The 16,559-nt window shown below is 34.8% G+C and overlaps 1 protein-coding gene across 19 annotated transcripts in view; it reads left to right on the forward strand.

Moving 5' to 3' along the window:
• Window positions 1-16,559, forward strand: part of KCNMA1 (potassium calcium-activated channel subfamily M alpha 1) — a 514,442-nt gene that overhangs the window by 365,287 nt on the left and 132,596 nt on the right. For all 19 annotated transcript variants that reach the window (XM_074830555.1, XM_074830556.1, XM_074830565.1 and 16 more), the window contains exons 14-15: window positions 1,290-1,445; window positions 13,528-13,637. In XM_074830555.1, the coding sequence (XP_074686656.1) occupies window positions 1,290-1,445; window positions 13,528-13,637 (266 nt within the window). The remainder of the gene's footprint in view (window positions 1-1,289; window positions 1,446-13,527; window positions 13,638-16,559) is intronic.

A 16,559-nucleotide genomic window follows, 5' to 3' on the forward strand; every position in this document is an offset into this window, starting at 1 on the left:
TTTGTTGCTAAAAATATTGTGGAGATCAAAATTATAAATCCACTTTGGAAAGGAATTTGGCATGTTTTTTATGGTAAATCTGTGACATTTAAACACAGTGAGGTCAATTCATTTAATACTGAGATGAGAAAGTCCATAAACTACTGATTAACTGGGCTAGGAAGAATAAATCAGAGGACAGACTACTCATATGTGACCTGCTTCTTTTATTGTTTCTGAAAGCATCAAACACTGCCAGCATTGGAGAAAAACCTTGGCTAGGTAGACTTCATTCAATGAAATACACAGTAATTCTGGTACTTAGAAGCTTTGACTACTGGCAGCTAGGAACTCCTTACACCTGTAACCTTTGTCTAGAACAAGAGCAGTTACTGTTGCTTGTGATGCCCTCTTCCCATACATGAATGGAAGGAGCCTGTCTTTTCATATAATAGAATCAAGATGTTTCTCTGCTTTTAACAGGTTCAGGGGGAAAGGTCTTTTAAATACTGCATTTGTCCTTTGTATTTCCAATGAATGTGTCCTCAAGAATAGCTGTTATCAAAGCACTGAACTGTGATACTAACTTACGAAGGGAAACAAGCATGAAGGCCTCTGTGTTTCCTTATGTCTATGCAAATGTACAAGGTAGATGGAAAAGAGAATCTGATAGAGTTATGCCAGTAACTGAACAATATTAACACCTATCTAACTGATCACTGTCAATACTGGATGTGTGTCTTGATCAGCTGTTTTCTTTATTCTATCCTTACAAATAGCAGTCTTGGGAAAAAGTTTGGATTTTCCCTACATGCTATCCTTCGGGGTGGAAGGAATGAAATAGAAAAGACAGAAGATGTTGTGTATACTGTATTAAATGACAATGTCCTATAAAGGTTGCAGCTTCACACGAGTTGTAATCTAAGTTATATTAGATTCCTGTATATTATATATATGCCTTATGCATCAGAGAGTAGCTCAAAGTGCTGTAAAAGGAATATACAGAAGGGAAGGAAAACTTTACAACATTCTGTGGTTCGTTCAGGTTTGAGGATGGGCGTGGCAGAGTGTCACAGCCAGAATATGGCTTGAGAAATGTAAGATTTTATCTATAATAGGTAAGATTAGAACATTTCTTAGCATAGAATTAAATTCTAAAATACTTGGAGTTCTTCTGCCTACTCAGAAAAAGTCAAGCCAGAAACAAAGAAAATCATTTACTGCCATCTCCTTCAATACAGTACTGTATTTGAGGAAGTATTACTGGTGCTTAACCTATGGGGTATTTTGTTTGTTTGTTTGTTTCCCAGGCCCATCTGCTAAATATCCCAAGCTGGAACTGGAAAGAAGGGGATGATGCAATCTGTCTTGCTGAGCTGAAGCTGGGCTTCATAGCCCAGAGCTGCCTGGCACCGGGCCTTTCAACAATGTTAGCCAACCTCTTCTCTATGAGGTCATTCATAAAGGTAATGTCTTGTCTCATTATAATGTATTAGTCTGCAATTCAGTTTGTCAGAGAGTTGAGTAGAGAACATGACTCAAATATGAAACAGATAGGGACACATTAACAGATTTTGTAAGACAAAAAAACCCGCACACACTTCCATACAAAAGTTCTCTGCTGCAAACCGGGCAATGAGCCAGGTTCTATCAAGTTATGTTTTTATTTTTATTCAGAAAATGTTTGGCCTTTAACTGTTTTTCAAAGCATCACCCATTTCTAGGGAGATATTTCTGTTGGTGTGTTTTGCTTTGTTTTAGACAAACCACATGTTTATCTATGAGAAAAGCCCCTGCTGCTAAAACAAAAATATGATTTATGTATGTCCTGTATAGCAACAAAGTACCTAGAAAAAAGGACTCATCATTTTAGTCTTTTACATCAAGTGGCTAGTGGACCTCTGACTATGAGAATAAATAAGGAACATGTGTTGGAACTGAAGCCTGAACTTCCTACAACATCATTCGTGTATTTATTTCTTCTCAGTCAAAGAGCTCTTTTGGACTTAAATGTCAAAATTTTAATGCAGTTATTCCTAGACTTCTACAGCAGCTGTACTAGTTCACTGGACCAAGGCCTTGATTGCAGCAACCAGTGTTTTCTTCCTCGTGCCTTTCTTGGACACCAATTTCAAACATAAAGGATGGTCAGTTCACAATCCCATGAGTGTTATTAATGGAATGGGAAACACTGGAGTATAAGGTGGGCCATGGTCCACTACAAGTCTGTTGTGCAAGTAAGGAAAATAAAAAAAAAGCCTAATGTCCTCAGATGAGAAAGCCAGGACTGTTCTCCTAGAGATGCACATGTCAGTTGAGTCTTTATTTAGTTCTTATGAAGGCCTGAATTTCTTGTTAAGGTATCCTTTGGAGACAGCAGACTCCTGTGTGTCAAAAATATTCCAGACTATCACATATAGTCAAAAAAATGCCAGTTTTCAATATGGAAACAAGCCTGGGCTCTGCATTTTACTGTCTGCAGTTATGATGTTTATGTCTTTATTCATGTTCTGAAAAAAAATAAATCTTTAACTTCAGTAAAGCCAAACTTGGGAACTGTCTATGACTCATCAGCATATGGTCACTTTGATATTAATCCTTTCTACTTATATCCCAAAAGAAAACTATATATCTTATGAATTTCATTCTTCTTGCTGGTCATTTTGGTCTCCCTCACTCCTGCCTGCTGTGGTAACCCAAGACTCTCAGGAGTCTCAAACATTTTAACACTCACACTAATATAGCCAAATTACTGAGGCAACCTGTTCTATGAATTTGCTCTTGACATCATAAGTAGACATGAAACTTTTGCTCTTTCCAAAATCAGAAGGGAACAGTTTTCTCTCAAGGAGATCCAAATATATGGGTATCTTCAGAAGCCCCAGTCTTAATTCAAGTTATTTTACTACTGAATTTAAACTTAACAGTGAGAAAATGGAGAGATTCAGAAAGTGATAAAGTGTACAAATGTCTGATTATGGGGAACTGTACTAGACACACACACATTTATGGCCTGGATTTGTAGTTAAAATGTTTAGACAAGTCAAAAACTGCAAATGTAAAGGTAGCATCTTTCCAGAAAATATATTTAACCACTTATGCCATTATCTTACCCACCTTCAATAGTATATTTTCTTGTTTTATAAGATATTCTTATAATAATTTCAGTACAGTGACAGAATGGACTATCTCACTGATGAACAGTTTTAAGCTGAAGGCTCAGCTCTGCAAGGCACTACTCAGATTACATCTGAGTATTTCTATATATACAGAATAAGCTTAAAAATAGCAATGAATTTCATTTAGAGGAAGCTTTCTATGTCAGTTTTGCTCTTGTACCTGTGATTATATACAGTTAGAATAGTGTGCAGACATACCTTAACTTGTGTTACTTCAGAGGTCATCTTCAGATGGCAGTGAGAGAAGAAATGTCATAAAATAGTGCATTGGGACAATGCAAGACTCCGTTAGTACTGGTTAAAAAGGTATCTGCCACTTAACTAAAAATTAATCGTCTAGGCAAGTGAAATGCATATAATTTCCAAAGATCTCTGAATATATTAAAATCTAAAGCAAAATAAACATAACAAGAACTGAGACATTTCTTCATGAAAATCCAACTCAATTGGCAACAACAAAAGGTTTGTTTCTTTATTTACCCGAACGGATGTTCTTTCTTCAGGCTGTCTTACTCTAAACCTATATTTGAAAGAGAAAACTATTACTGAGTGGTGGCTGTGAATCAACAGTGTATTGTAGAAGAGCAAACTACATTGATTGGAATTGTAAAGAGGACTCTATTGAAAAGAAAGGTGTCCATTCCCTGAAAGAACTTCCACCCCTTTTCATTTAGAGCACTGAACTTAAGTACTGTCAGATCTTCATAAATTCCTTGGGCAAACATTAGTGGAGTCTCCCATGAGTTAGGAGATTGCCAGGAAAATGTACTGAAACTTCTGTATTTTTTAAAGAAAGCTTGAAATGTTGTTTGTTCCTCCTCCTTCATAATGTGATTAGAAAGTGATTTAATGTGTCATAAATGTTTGGTCAGTCAAACACAAATGAATATGATTGATGGTGACATTGCACACCTTTAACTCATTATGTGTTTCTTTACAGCAAAATGATTTGTGTAAACAGTCTGCCCAGTATTAGAGGTAAAACAAACCAGAAAACCTCAAAATATTATATTTGTTCCTAATATTTTACTTTTGGTTTTAGCAATGTAATCTCATATGGAATCTTATATGTTCTCTTTGGCACCAAACTGAACAAAAAGGAAATCAACTCAAAAAGATTAAGGTTCTGTAAACATTTAAAGGAAGAAAGATAGATTGTACAACAAATGATATGTTGAGGAAAAAAGAACTTTACACCTGTAAACTGTATTTCAATAATCCAGTCTTTTTATAACACACTGTTATATAGCTGTATTAATAAAAGTAATTGTGACTTTTTATTACTCACATAGTCTCAGAAAAAATGGAAATAGTATACTGTACTGCAATTTCTGTATTGTTTGGATTAGCAAATGATTACCAAAAGTCTACCCATATGAAAAACATTGCAAAAATAAGTAAATGGAATAAAAGGTAAGGGTGGTCAAATTTTGTCCCTGTATACAACCATGGAAGCCAATATGAGTTAGTATTGTCGTATAAATTAATAAAATGTGGAGTGTTGTCCGTGAGTGTAACACAAGTCCACAAACAAATTAGTTTTGTCTTTGCTCTATTGGTAAGACGGTACACCTCATTCCAGATCTGAAGAATGATCTAGAGCAGTCTCAATTCTCCTCTAAGCTATTTTGAGAGCAAGAATGTTCTGTGGGCTCTTTTGGCAGCTCTTGCTCGCACCCACACATATGCGGTGCCTACTTCTCCCACTACATTCCTTTCTAGTGCAGACTGAAAGAGAGACATAATAAAGCCACACAGATTTACATCAGTCAGGTGCTTACCTACACTGATGGAACACATCAGCTGGGTTGCTAATTATTTTTGACCACCTGAGCAGCCTTGGACTGTTTTAAAGTATGAGACTAGGGTATGAACAGTGAATTGCTTCAAATGAAGGAGAATTTTAAAAGGAGAGTGGGGAGGAAATGCAACTTTTCAATTTATTGTGACGTTCTTGAGGAGACTGCATAATAAACTGATTACCTGATCTACCTCACAGGATCTACCCCAAATATTAATCTAGCCTGTTACCAAAGGCCTTTATTCTCTAAAAAGTCTGCCTGAATGTAATATTTTTAATCATTGAGTCTAGGAATTGAAAACTGTTGTGGTTGAAAACTGTTAGCTATTTACAAATAGGTTCAGTCCTTGAGATAAGACTAATATTTGTCTTGGACCAAAGTCTACCGTGGGATGCATTTTTCAGTCAATCATTCAAATAGATCAACACCAATCTATCGTTTGCATTATGATTGATTACTGCCCTGTTTTGTAAATGTGAAAATATTAAAAGCAGAGCCTGTATGACTTTGATTTCAAACCCATCAAGGCCAGCATCTAAAGAATTAGGTGTCATAATATTTCAAGAATACTTTCTCTGCTGTGACCTACTATAAAACTCTACATTAGTATGAACAATGAAAAAATGCATATATCTCTTATTTGAAATTAGAGGTAATCTTAATGAACATATTTGATGTTTTATAAAACATACTTTTTTCATGACAATTTTTAAAAAGTTCTTGCATACAGAAAGAACTGTGGGAATAGTTGTCCGAGGTTGTAAAATTTTTATACCACTAAGAATACTTGTTACCTTTGATTTAAGCAGACAATGGAATTGAGTAAAGAGGTACTGGATAATTTATAGTGCTTAAGGAAATTAAATTATAAGACTGTAAATCTACGAATTCACTCTTTGCTGAGAATGTGTGAACTGCTTTCAGCCAATTACTTCTCTGTCAGATTTTGATATCCATATCTAAAGGCATAATAAAACCAGACATTCACACCAGTGATTTGGGTGGACTGAAAGGGCATTATAGGTGAATGTGACAAAATGTTTAAAATACATTGCTTTCAATGTACAACTTGTTTTCAACTACCAATCAAGAATATTCTCTGTGTACTTTCTTTTTATTCTCATCTATGTTGTTATAAAAATACCCACAATACTATGGAGAAGAGAATTGTAAAATTAAATGTCAGGAAGCCCTGGGAGCATTCTGAGCCTAGAGGAAGGCAGGAGTCCCTGTGTTAGATGAAAGTAGATGAAAAGAGCTTGGCAAGGGCTCAAGAAAATTGCCTTGGTGAAGATTTTATTTTCTAGGCATTTTTTGTAAAACATTTCTCTACATGGCCTTCTGGTCGTCTTCGAAGAGAAAATTTTATATGTATTTTAGAACAGAAATAGGGAACAACTTTCATGTAGTTTACACAACACTTTATTTAATCTTTTGATACAAACCTTATAATTTGGGGAAGACCATTCAGAATTTCTGAATTGCATGCTCTTAGCCAAAATACTCCATAGTGGGCCACATGCTGAACCAAAAAAGTAGACCATTAGAATAAAGCAAGATCATTTTAACAACAGAACTAAAATATTCAAGTGCTATTCTGGAGAGATAATGAATAGATTTAACTCATTAATTTACTGTACTTTTGGGGGAATTTTTATTATTTAATTAGATAGGGCTGTTTATCAAAGTAAAAATATGTCTAAAATATCAAAGGCATGGTCTTCTTCCAAACATCTGAAATTATTCTCAAAGGCTTTGTACTGTTTTGTGCTCTTTCCTTGGTGGTGATGAGCTGAGTTTATTCAATGCTAGGGAGCAGACTTTACAGCTGCTTCCATTGTGCTATAAAGGAATTTTCATTGTGTCACTTCCTTAATAAAAAGATCCTAGGTCACACGACAACTCTAGCATTAGTTCTCTGTGTTGATAGTGAGACTTAGATCTTGACAGATGAGATTATATAGCATTATCAGGTTCAGATATACTCAGTCTCTTTCATGTAACTATTTACATCATTACACTGAGAACCAAATGCTATGAACAAGATAGATCAGTTGGGGCTACAGAGCTCCTGATAATTACACTGCCAGGGGGTAGGGCTGGATGTATTAAGGGTTTAGGTTTTTTCCTGACAATACTAATGGTTGTGGTTGCAAGATGTATATGGGTTTTTTGTATCTCTGTCACCATGTCTCACTAGGAAATGATTGTATTATGTAAATATATTTGCTGATAACAACATTGTATCTATATACAGATAGAGGAGAGCAGAGGAGCATTGGGACTTAAAAAAAGATACAGATGAAAATTAGATTTCTTCTCTTGGGATACACTATGTCATTTTCTAGCTATTCTTCATATAGGCTATTGAATTAGTGGGTGCTTTGTTTTATGGCTATTCAGGAGACAGAATTGAGGTGTAACCTAGTCAGGGAAAGGTAATCATGTGCTTACAGTACTGGAGAGGAACTTGGAAGATGCAGATTCAAGTCACTGTGGTGGTATGGCAGATTCTATGTGAGGTCCAACAGTTACCTAAACTCTCTTTACCTTTCTTCCTAGCTGAGATTGGAATAATTTAATTTTTTGTTCCTTTGCTAAAATTTCCTCTTTAAGTTTGTAAGGTCTTTGAAGAAAAAAAATTACTTCTTTTTTGTACCAACACAGCATCCTGTGACAACGTTTGCTATGATTTAACATCAAAGTCAAAAGAAAATGCTATGTACTTATTCTTAATAAGTGTATTCTTATTATAGTGTGGTTACCAGTAGAAGAGAGTGAATGATTCCCTGTGGCTGCATCAACCACTATTTGTGCTGTTTTGTTATCTTTCTAGAGTGTTACATTTACTTATGTTGCTGCAGTATCAGCCTGAAGCATGTTAGTCATTTAACTTCAGGGATAAAAATAACAGAATGTCCTGCAAAGCCTTCTCCTTAAGATCATGCAGGGGAAGTTCTTTTTGAAAGAAGGATTTTGAAATTAGTACCTCACTGACATGGATTATGGGAGAAACAGATTATGTTTATCTGTGGAATATTGCTCTATTAAAACTCAGGGTAACTGCAAGACGCAAGGAATTAGGAAAGAAATATTGAACACTGGACATTTTTAATAGTAGTATTTTCATTTCTAGCAGACCAGCAGGTACTGCCTTTCAAGAAATACCGGGCATGCAAACATCTTTCTCTTTGAAATCACAGGGAAAACGTCATGGTTCAGGCGGAGCTACAATGCAAAGATCATCTTTAGTCTGTTATTAGCATTATAACATTGTATAATATCCCAAATATCAGCAATTCTTTAAATTCATTAATCAACATTTCACAGTATCCTAACAGAGCATATCTTAAACATTCTGATCACTTCTTGAAGGTTGATTTAGCACTAATCAGTATCTATGAAGCTTGATCACTGCTTTGTGAATGAGTTTGGTTTTTTCCAGTCCTTTCTTGGTCCTTGACTAAGGGCGAGTACTTAACTATAGGTCTGATCTGCAGTTCCTTCCTCCAAATCAAAACCATCTGCCTAAAGAAAAGAAAGCAAGGGAAGAAAGCAGAAACACGTAATGTATTTGTATATTTTTTTCCAACCCCAGGTGGTGTCAATCTAAGAAAAAGCCACAAAATAGACCATAAGTTACAAACATGTCCTTGCTATCATTACTCTTATTTTTTACCAAGCCTGCACTTTATATGTTTTCTGTATATAAAGAGTTGCTGATCAGCAACATTTGCAAGCTTTGCATAAATAAAAGGGTTATAAAAAAATGTGATAGAGCTTCTCTGTGTGTGGTGAAGAATAACACAGTGCAAATCCCTTTTAGCATCCCACATGGTCTCTGAATGGAGAAACAATTTCTGTGGAAGAAATTTCTCTTGATTGTTTGCAGCTCACTTGTCAGGGAGTGTATGATTTGAAACATCTCCATAGTGCAATTTATTCTTGCAGTTGTTTACTTCTCCAGAACTAAAGTTACTGGTTACTTGGCAGCCTATCAACAGCAGAAGAAAATTTAAAAGAAATAAATTCATTGTCATTTATATTTCACTGTTTTCTTAAAGTTTCTAATTCTTCTATTCTTTAGAACATTCTTTTGAAAGAGTGCCTTTTGACTTGTTTAACATGGGGAAAAGATTGGTGAATCCCAAATTAGTACTCAGCGTGTAGGATAAAAATGCAAACATATAAAATACTTGTCAAAATAACTGTGGGATTCAGATTTTTTTTTTAAATATTGGAAAATTGTTTGTCCAAGAGATTCGTGTCACACCAAATTTCAATGAAAGTTATATTATACTATAAAGTAATATATTATAATATAATATAAAAGCAATAGTATTATTAAATATATAATATACATGATATTTAATAATCTAACATAATAATTATATAATCTGAAATGTATTTTATTTTTTCTTACTCAAATCATTATGTCAAAACACAATGTTCTTTTTTTCTGCTTAGTGCTGTTCAGACAATGATCCTAAGCATGTCTGAAACAGTAGAGAAGGTTTGAGTGGTTTAAATGAGCTGTGGATCAGGCTATTACAGGGAAGAAGTGCTTTTAAGTTGTAAAAGAGTTCGAAAAGCTCAGCATTATGATTATAGCATTTCAATACAAGCCATGTGTGGACATGGAATGAAAATGCTTCTTTTAAGTTAGACAATTAGTAGAGCTGTAGCTCATATATGCTGCTAGGGCACTGCACTTCTGACATGTTCTTCTTCAAGCATAGAGGTTCATCTGTAATTCCCTTTCTGAAGCCTTTTAATGGGCTGTTGCTTTAATTCCTGGTAACGAATAATATAATCCAGGTTTTGCTCACTGAGTTTAGTAGGTATGACACTACTGCATCTCTCGCTTTTTTGGTACTGGGTATCCATAAAATGCTAGTTCAACATGGAATTTGTCTTTGTGTTTCTTAAAGCTTTTAAAAGTGAAATTTTTTCTGATATGATTTAGACATTTTTTCACAGATTATACTGATTAGTGGGAAGACAAGAAGTCTGTATGATTTAAGCATAGAATAAGTGACTGAGTTGAAGCAGGCAAAGAAGATAACCACATTATAAGCCTAAAAGAGGAGTTTGAAAGAGGAGGTGGAATCACTGCTGATGGGGAAGTAAGATAAAGAACTCTGTCAGTGAAAGCACTATCAGTTGGTGGCTCTGCATCCTGTAGTACCTGTCAGTTAGGCAGCCTGACATTTCCATTTGGATAAAGGAGTTCAAAGGGAAATAGAAAGTAAAATATATAGGACATTAGCCTAGAGAAACAGTTCTGTTGGTATTGTGGGTGATGTTAGGTAATGATATGGTAGAGAAGAGAAACAAAGAGGCATAGTCAATGGCAGAGACTTATGGAACTGCAGGCAGGGGAAGCAGGGATGAAGGCAACTCTCCAAAAGAGTGAAAAAAGTAGTAGGAAGGCAAACATCACTGTATTTCTATAGAATTTTTACTTTATAGGGTTTTGTGAGCTTTGTGATTTGGAACCGGAGTAAGAATATGGAATACAGAACTATAATTTAAGACTTATAGAAAATATTAAGTGCTTAATGAAAGTGTATAAGAAGGAACATGAAAAATCCGTTCTAGACTCTTGGGGAATGAATGGGACTCTGTAACAGTTATAGCTTTTGTTTTTAAAATGTAGTTTACTTTTACAGCTTGTGCTCATACAATTTTATTTCCTAAAGCATGTAAGATTTTGAAAGTTCCTAAAGATTTATTTTAAAATTTTAAAATATCAATTACTTAGCTTAAATGTTTTGTTAAACACTTAATGTGTTCATCTGATTATACCTTGTTTAGAAGCATAATTTAGAGTAGTATAATAAGAAGCAAACCTAATGAAACAACGATACAAACAAACCAGTTAAAGAAAAAATAGAATTAATATCCAGAAAAAAGTATCGAATGATATTCTTGTAAGCATGAGTTCATTTTTAAATTTAAGAGGCAGAAAAAGAGTTGCTGGATACATTGTAAATGCATAGAGTATGTTGTTGGTCACAGACCTGGACTTTCTGGTGATTAGAGTATGTGCTTTAATTTTTCCCATCTTAAATTTTTATCCTTTTTTGAATTTACGTGGTGAGATTTCCTTTAATCTCTGCATGTTATGCAAGAACCTCTTGCTTTAATGCTGTTTTAAAACAACTGTAGTTTGACACAAAGATAAATTGTTGCTTAAAGATGCTTTTCTCAATTTGATTTATTGCTGAATAGCTGAAAAAAATAATTTGGACACCTTTACCCAAGTCACTTATAATAATTTATTTTCTTGAATACTGACAGAGATGTACATTTATATTGCTGTTTGGATTATATCTTCATAACAAACCCCATGCTCCTTCTAACATACCAGAATGCTTTTACCATAAAGAACATACGGGCCTATGTTTTGCTGCCATAAGGCATTTCATACCATTAAAATCATTGACTGGACATTATCCAAGGCATTTGATATAATGGGCAGTAATGTAGCTGAACAACATTTTAAAGCAGTAATAATTTGTTTATCTTATTGGACTGAATTCTTAGATAAGAATTTCTGAAATGCTGAGAGTTCTCTATGTAAAAAAAAAGTCTGGCTCATACTTAGCTGGTTGCCATTACACTGGCTCTAGGACTTTAGACAAGCAAGATCAGCAATGTAGATTAAAGCACTTGAGCCTTACCTGCAGTAATTTATGAGGATGGATGTTCCTCAAGCATCCTTTCTGCCACTTAATTGGGCCCAGCTGCAGCTCTTGTTTCCTGCAGGATTGATATTGTCATTTCTTAACACAATGTAGACTGAGCTTCGTGAGAAGCTGGGGATATCAGAAAAAGACAATTTATGAAATATTTAAGAGATATATAGTTATCCAAGTCCTTTCTGGTAGCTTTGCAAATCTCTACCAATAGTTAAAAAAAAAAAAAAAAAACACCAAAAACAAAACTTCCTTGTTATGCCAATATTTTGGCCTTCGCATCTGAACTCAATACTGTCTCACTCTCTGCTCTGTAAGACGAAGACCATCATGGGACTACCTAAACAGTGGAACTAATAGTGTCTTTATTTTTTTGCAAAGAATAAAATATAGCTTTTAGGCATGAACTAAATTACAAGATAAGTATTTCCATGATCTGTAAAATCATGTGCTTTATTTAAGAAAATTAAAATCTCAGATCTCTCTATCTTTTACTTGTTTCCTATTTGCTATCTAGTCAGGTAGACTCTGGTTAATGTAAATGTGGTAATGTGAAAAAAGAAATATATAACATTGGTTTTGCTAGTCTAGTGTAATTTACATGTCTCTTGCTAATTTTATATATACTGTATTATCAAACATACATTTTTTGTGCTGTGTATAATTCTTGCAAATATGTATTTCTCAGTTCACACAATTATATAGCACAATTAGTGAATAAGGCCAAAGAGATAATTACACACAGGAATGTCCCACTGTGGTTGAAATTTTTGCTCTATTTTAAGGTGATGTAATAAATAGGGGAAGCAACTGTTTCATGTGAAGCCTTAGATATTTCAGGCTGCTTGCCTGTGGTGGTTTCGTTAGTTTGCCTAGGAAGGTTTCATTGGGAATGACAGTCAAATCTCAAAGAAACTTTGGATGATGGCACAAATTATGGTACAGAGACCTGGGATTTCAACAGTGAACAGCTTCAGAATATGCAGTATTTCCAGTCATAACAGCTAGCTTTGTTTTTGCTCTTCTGAATTATAGTGCTATTCCTGCTGATGGACACTAAGAGGCTTGATCCAGTTACCTTAATATAGATGTTTGATGCTAATTGAAAGACCTTATAGATTCTCTGAGACATAAACTTTACAAATATATGACATCCATGGACCCCAGGACAGCAGCTGGAAGCTAGATGGGATTGCATGCACATCTCAGATATCACTAGAAACTTCTGCTTAGGCAAATATATTGAGCTTTTGATGGTGGTCCTGTAGCACCTCTGACTTGGTTTCCTTCATACCTTCAACAGTAAAAGATCTCTGAATTTAGCAGTAAAGTTTTTCTTCAGTTGTTGTCCTAAAACACTGATGACCACTGAAGAAATTGTTTCAATATATGTCTCTTATTATTATAATTTCCTTGTTAGTTACAGATGCAGAGAAGAAAAAAATTAATAATTTTAAATAAGTTTTGACTGCTGATCAACTTCTAAATGAGGTGAAAATATTTGAAACATTGTTAGAGAGACTGAAATAACAATATAATGCAACCATTTCACTAGAGAATTTTCAGAAAGAGATCATTGAGAAACATTATTTCTCAAGCTCTGTACAACCTTATTTCACCTTATGCCGAATGTGCTTGCCAAGAATTGAGTGTATTATTTTTACATAGGATACTTGATTTACTGAGTACACAGACATATTCTTTTTGGCACTCTAGGAAATCCTGTGAAAATAAGCAATATTAATTGCCATAATAGTCTACTGACTTATTTCTTAAAATTTGATTCAAGTTTAAGAAGTTGCTGTAAATTTTAAAGAGAGCTTTTGGTTTTACTCAGAACTCTGCATCTGTGTTTCTTTGTTTTAGATTGAGGAGGACACGTGGCAGAAATACTACCTGGAAGGAGTTGCAAATGAAATGTATACAGAATATCTGTCTAGTGCCTTTGTGGGTTTGTCCTTCCCTGCAGTTTGTGAGTAAGTAGAAATACATATTAATATACATAAGTATTTGCCTTTTCTCAAGTGAAATCTAAGGTTTCTGCAGGAGACCTTTTCACTCTGCTACGGTCCTAATGTTGCTACATCAGATGGGATCCAATAAAATAAACATTAAAGTAATCACTGCATGGAAGTATTCCAAACATTGTAATGCCTGTTTTCAGAAGAGATTTGGAATTAAGTGATTGTAAATGAAAGCGTAAATGTTTTCAGTGTTGAACAAATTCATCAGCAATCCATTTAAATTGAGTTATTTACTCATAAGTGCTATCCTATTGTTTCTTCTAATGATTCCCATTCTTTGAGTAGTGGTTGTCTGTGTCACAGTCTTGGCGTATGATCCATTCCAAGGAAACTATTCATTAATTTAAATAGATGTGGTGGAGTCATATAAGCAGTGTGGCATCCAGAGCTCTGTGGAACTGGTTGCAAACACTTTTAACGAGTGAAATACGTCAGAAAAAATATGTCTATTCTGTAATGAGAAAGGAGTATTTGAAGCATATAGCATAAGCCATGCTACAACTTTATTTCTAGAGACTGAAAATCCTTATATTTGTCCTCGAATGATTCTGTGAATGAGATATTTGTATGCACAAGGTTTCTATAATAAATACTGTGGCCACAAACATAGTCAGGATAGTTTAGCACAGTCATGTTTCCTCCTCTGTTGGCATTGTTCTTCGTTACCAAATTAGCCATGCCAAAAGGTCACAACAAAGACTGTGGACAGCTTTTGCTAGGGACTGTTTGAATGCTTGAAAAGAAACAGACCCTACTCTGAAGAGTTTGCTGTCTAACTAGATAACATAGAAAAACTTCTGCAGACTCCATTCTTAGAGCAGAAAACAGAGGAAGAAGTAAGGTATCACCTCTTATGTAAAGGAGAATGATTTTGCTTCAACTCCTCTCACTTCTCCCACCGTTTCTGATTTTCACAGTAGTGTAAACATAGGTTGTGGCATAAGTATGAGGGAGCAACAACTCTTAGCCATATGTTACCCATTTAAGAATCTGTCTTTTTCTGGGATGTAACTATGACAGAGGCCAGTCTTCAATTTGCTAGTAAAATAAAGGGGCTCACAATCCATCCCTCCACTGTGTTAACCAGCCTGTGACTAGGTTATTGAGGGAAAATGTTTATTACTATAATCACAAAACTTTCCCTGGTTATATTGAAATAGAAATTTGCATTATATTCAGAATTAATGGTAATTTGTGCTGTTTACACTAACTACAATCATGAAAACTAAATTTCCATGCCAAACCATTGCACACATAGTTGAATTTCTATGCAAGTTCTTAGAAACATGTGACTGAGACTGTATTTGACATAAAGCTGACATTCATTTAACTGTGCTGGTAGAGTTGAGATAAAATAATCAACAAAGATAGGGCATTTACTGAGATTTAGAAACATGGCTAAACTTTGTATCTCTCCTCAAGCATTTCATTATCTGGAGGCTTAATTAACTGTGTTTCTTAGTTTAAATTAAAAAAAAAGATGTATCTCAAATTTTCCAACAGCTTAATAACTCTATTAAATTCAGGTTAATTAAAGCACCTTGAAAATTAAAATGTAGTGTTACATATTAATGAGTGTGGTGTGTAGGTGTTTTCATTATTGTGAGAATTGGCTATTCAATTTCCAGAAGAACCGAAGGACAGCAAAAAGTCCATTGCATTGTTTTGTGAAGGAGAAATAAAATCTGGCTTAGTGTGATCAACTATGCACAAAATATATAGACTTTGAGAACAGTTTTTGTAATTTAGCTTTTAAAATTAATGCAGTCAATGACATTTTAAAACACTGAAACTAAATGACATGTGCTGCATCGTCTGTTTATTGGTCTTGATTGCCAGTCTACGAATGTGATTCTTTGGTAAACAGGCTGCCATACAGTCTGGATAACAAACATAAAGAGAGTGCAGAAACATCTCCTCTTTCAATGGGGATGGGACACTCAATATTTTTGAAGAATTTCAACCTCTTGATGTCAACACCAAGGTGAAGAATTGAATGGAAATAGAAGTTAACATCAGCCTGCAAGTTTTATTTATAACTCTGAGTATATGTGTGTGTACTGTGTGAACTATTTCCAACAATGTATTTCCAATATTTGAATGTAATTCCTATCATTCTGTGCCCTTGGATATTGTTGGACCAGGTGTGGATGATGATGATGATTGAAGAGTAAACTAACCAAACTGTCCCCCCACTAGTGCACAGTCTTCTAGTGGGCCTTCTAATATTTACTAATACACAGCTAATCTTTGCCCAGGTTCTAGGCCCCATTCTCCACTCAAAAATTTTCCTAGTGAGGCTAGCACATCTATGGTTTCACACTTGACCTAACAGTGGAAACAGCATATGAAGGTTCCCCACTTCTCTTTATATATATTAAATTGGGCCCATTTGCTGGTGGTTCTGTTTTTGAAGTCACTCATTCAATCAAATGTCATAGCCATGTTTTAATAAAAGCCAAAATTTTAGAGATGTCATTATCTCTGTATTTGTGCATCATATTGTTGCATGGTTAATAACTATGGCATATATTCCCACATTAGTCATGAAGTTTTTTGCATGTTTTTATAACAGACCATTTGGGGAGCTAATCACAGAAGTCTTAGGAACTCCACTGTCCGGACAAAGAACTAAGTTAGGCGAGTAGGCAACACTCAGCACTTGTCTGCATTCTCTCTTAGCTTCACAACAGATTATTTATCGTCCGGATATGTTCATAGTAGTAGCACTTCCTAGTCTGAGAGTGACTCCAAATTAAGCTAGTCTTTCACAGAGCAAGGACAGCATGGACTATCTGTAACTGTCAAGTTCTTGCTTCTATCTTTGGATCATTCTCTTCAACTAGATTTCTAACTTGTCTCCAAGGGTGAGAT

Source organism: Strix aluco, chromosome 7, assembly GCF_031877795.1.
Source record: "Strix aluco isolate bStrAlu1 chromosome 7, bStrAlu1.hap1, whole genome shotgun sequence".
NCBI lineage: Eukaryota > Metazoa > Chordata > Aves > Strigiformes > Strigidae > Strix > Strix aluco.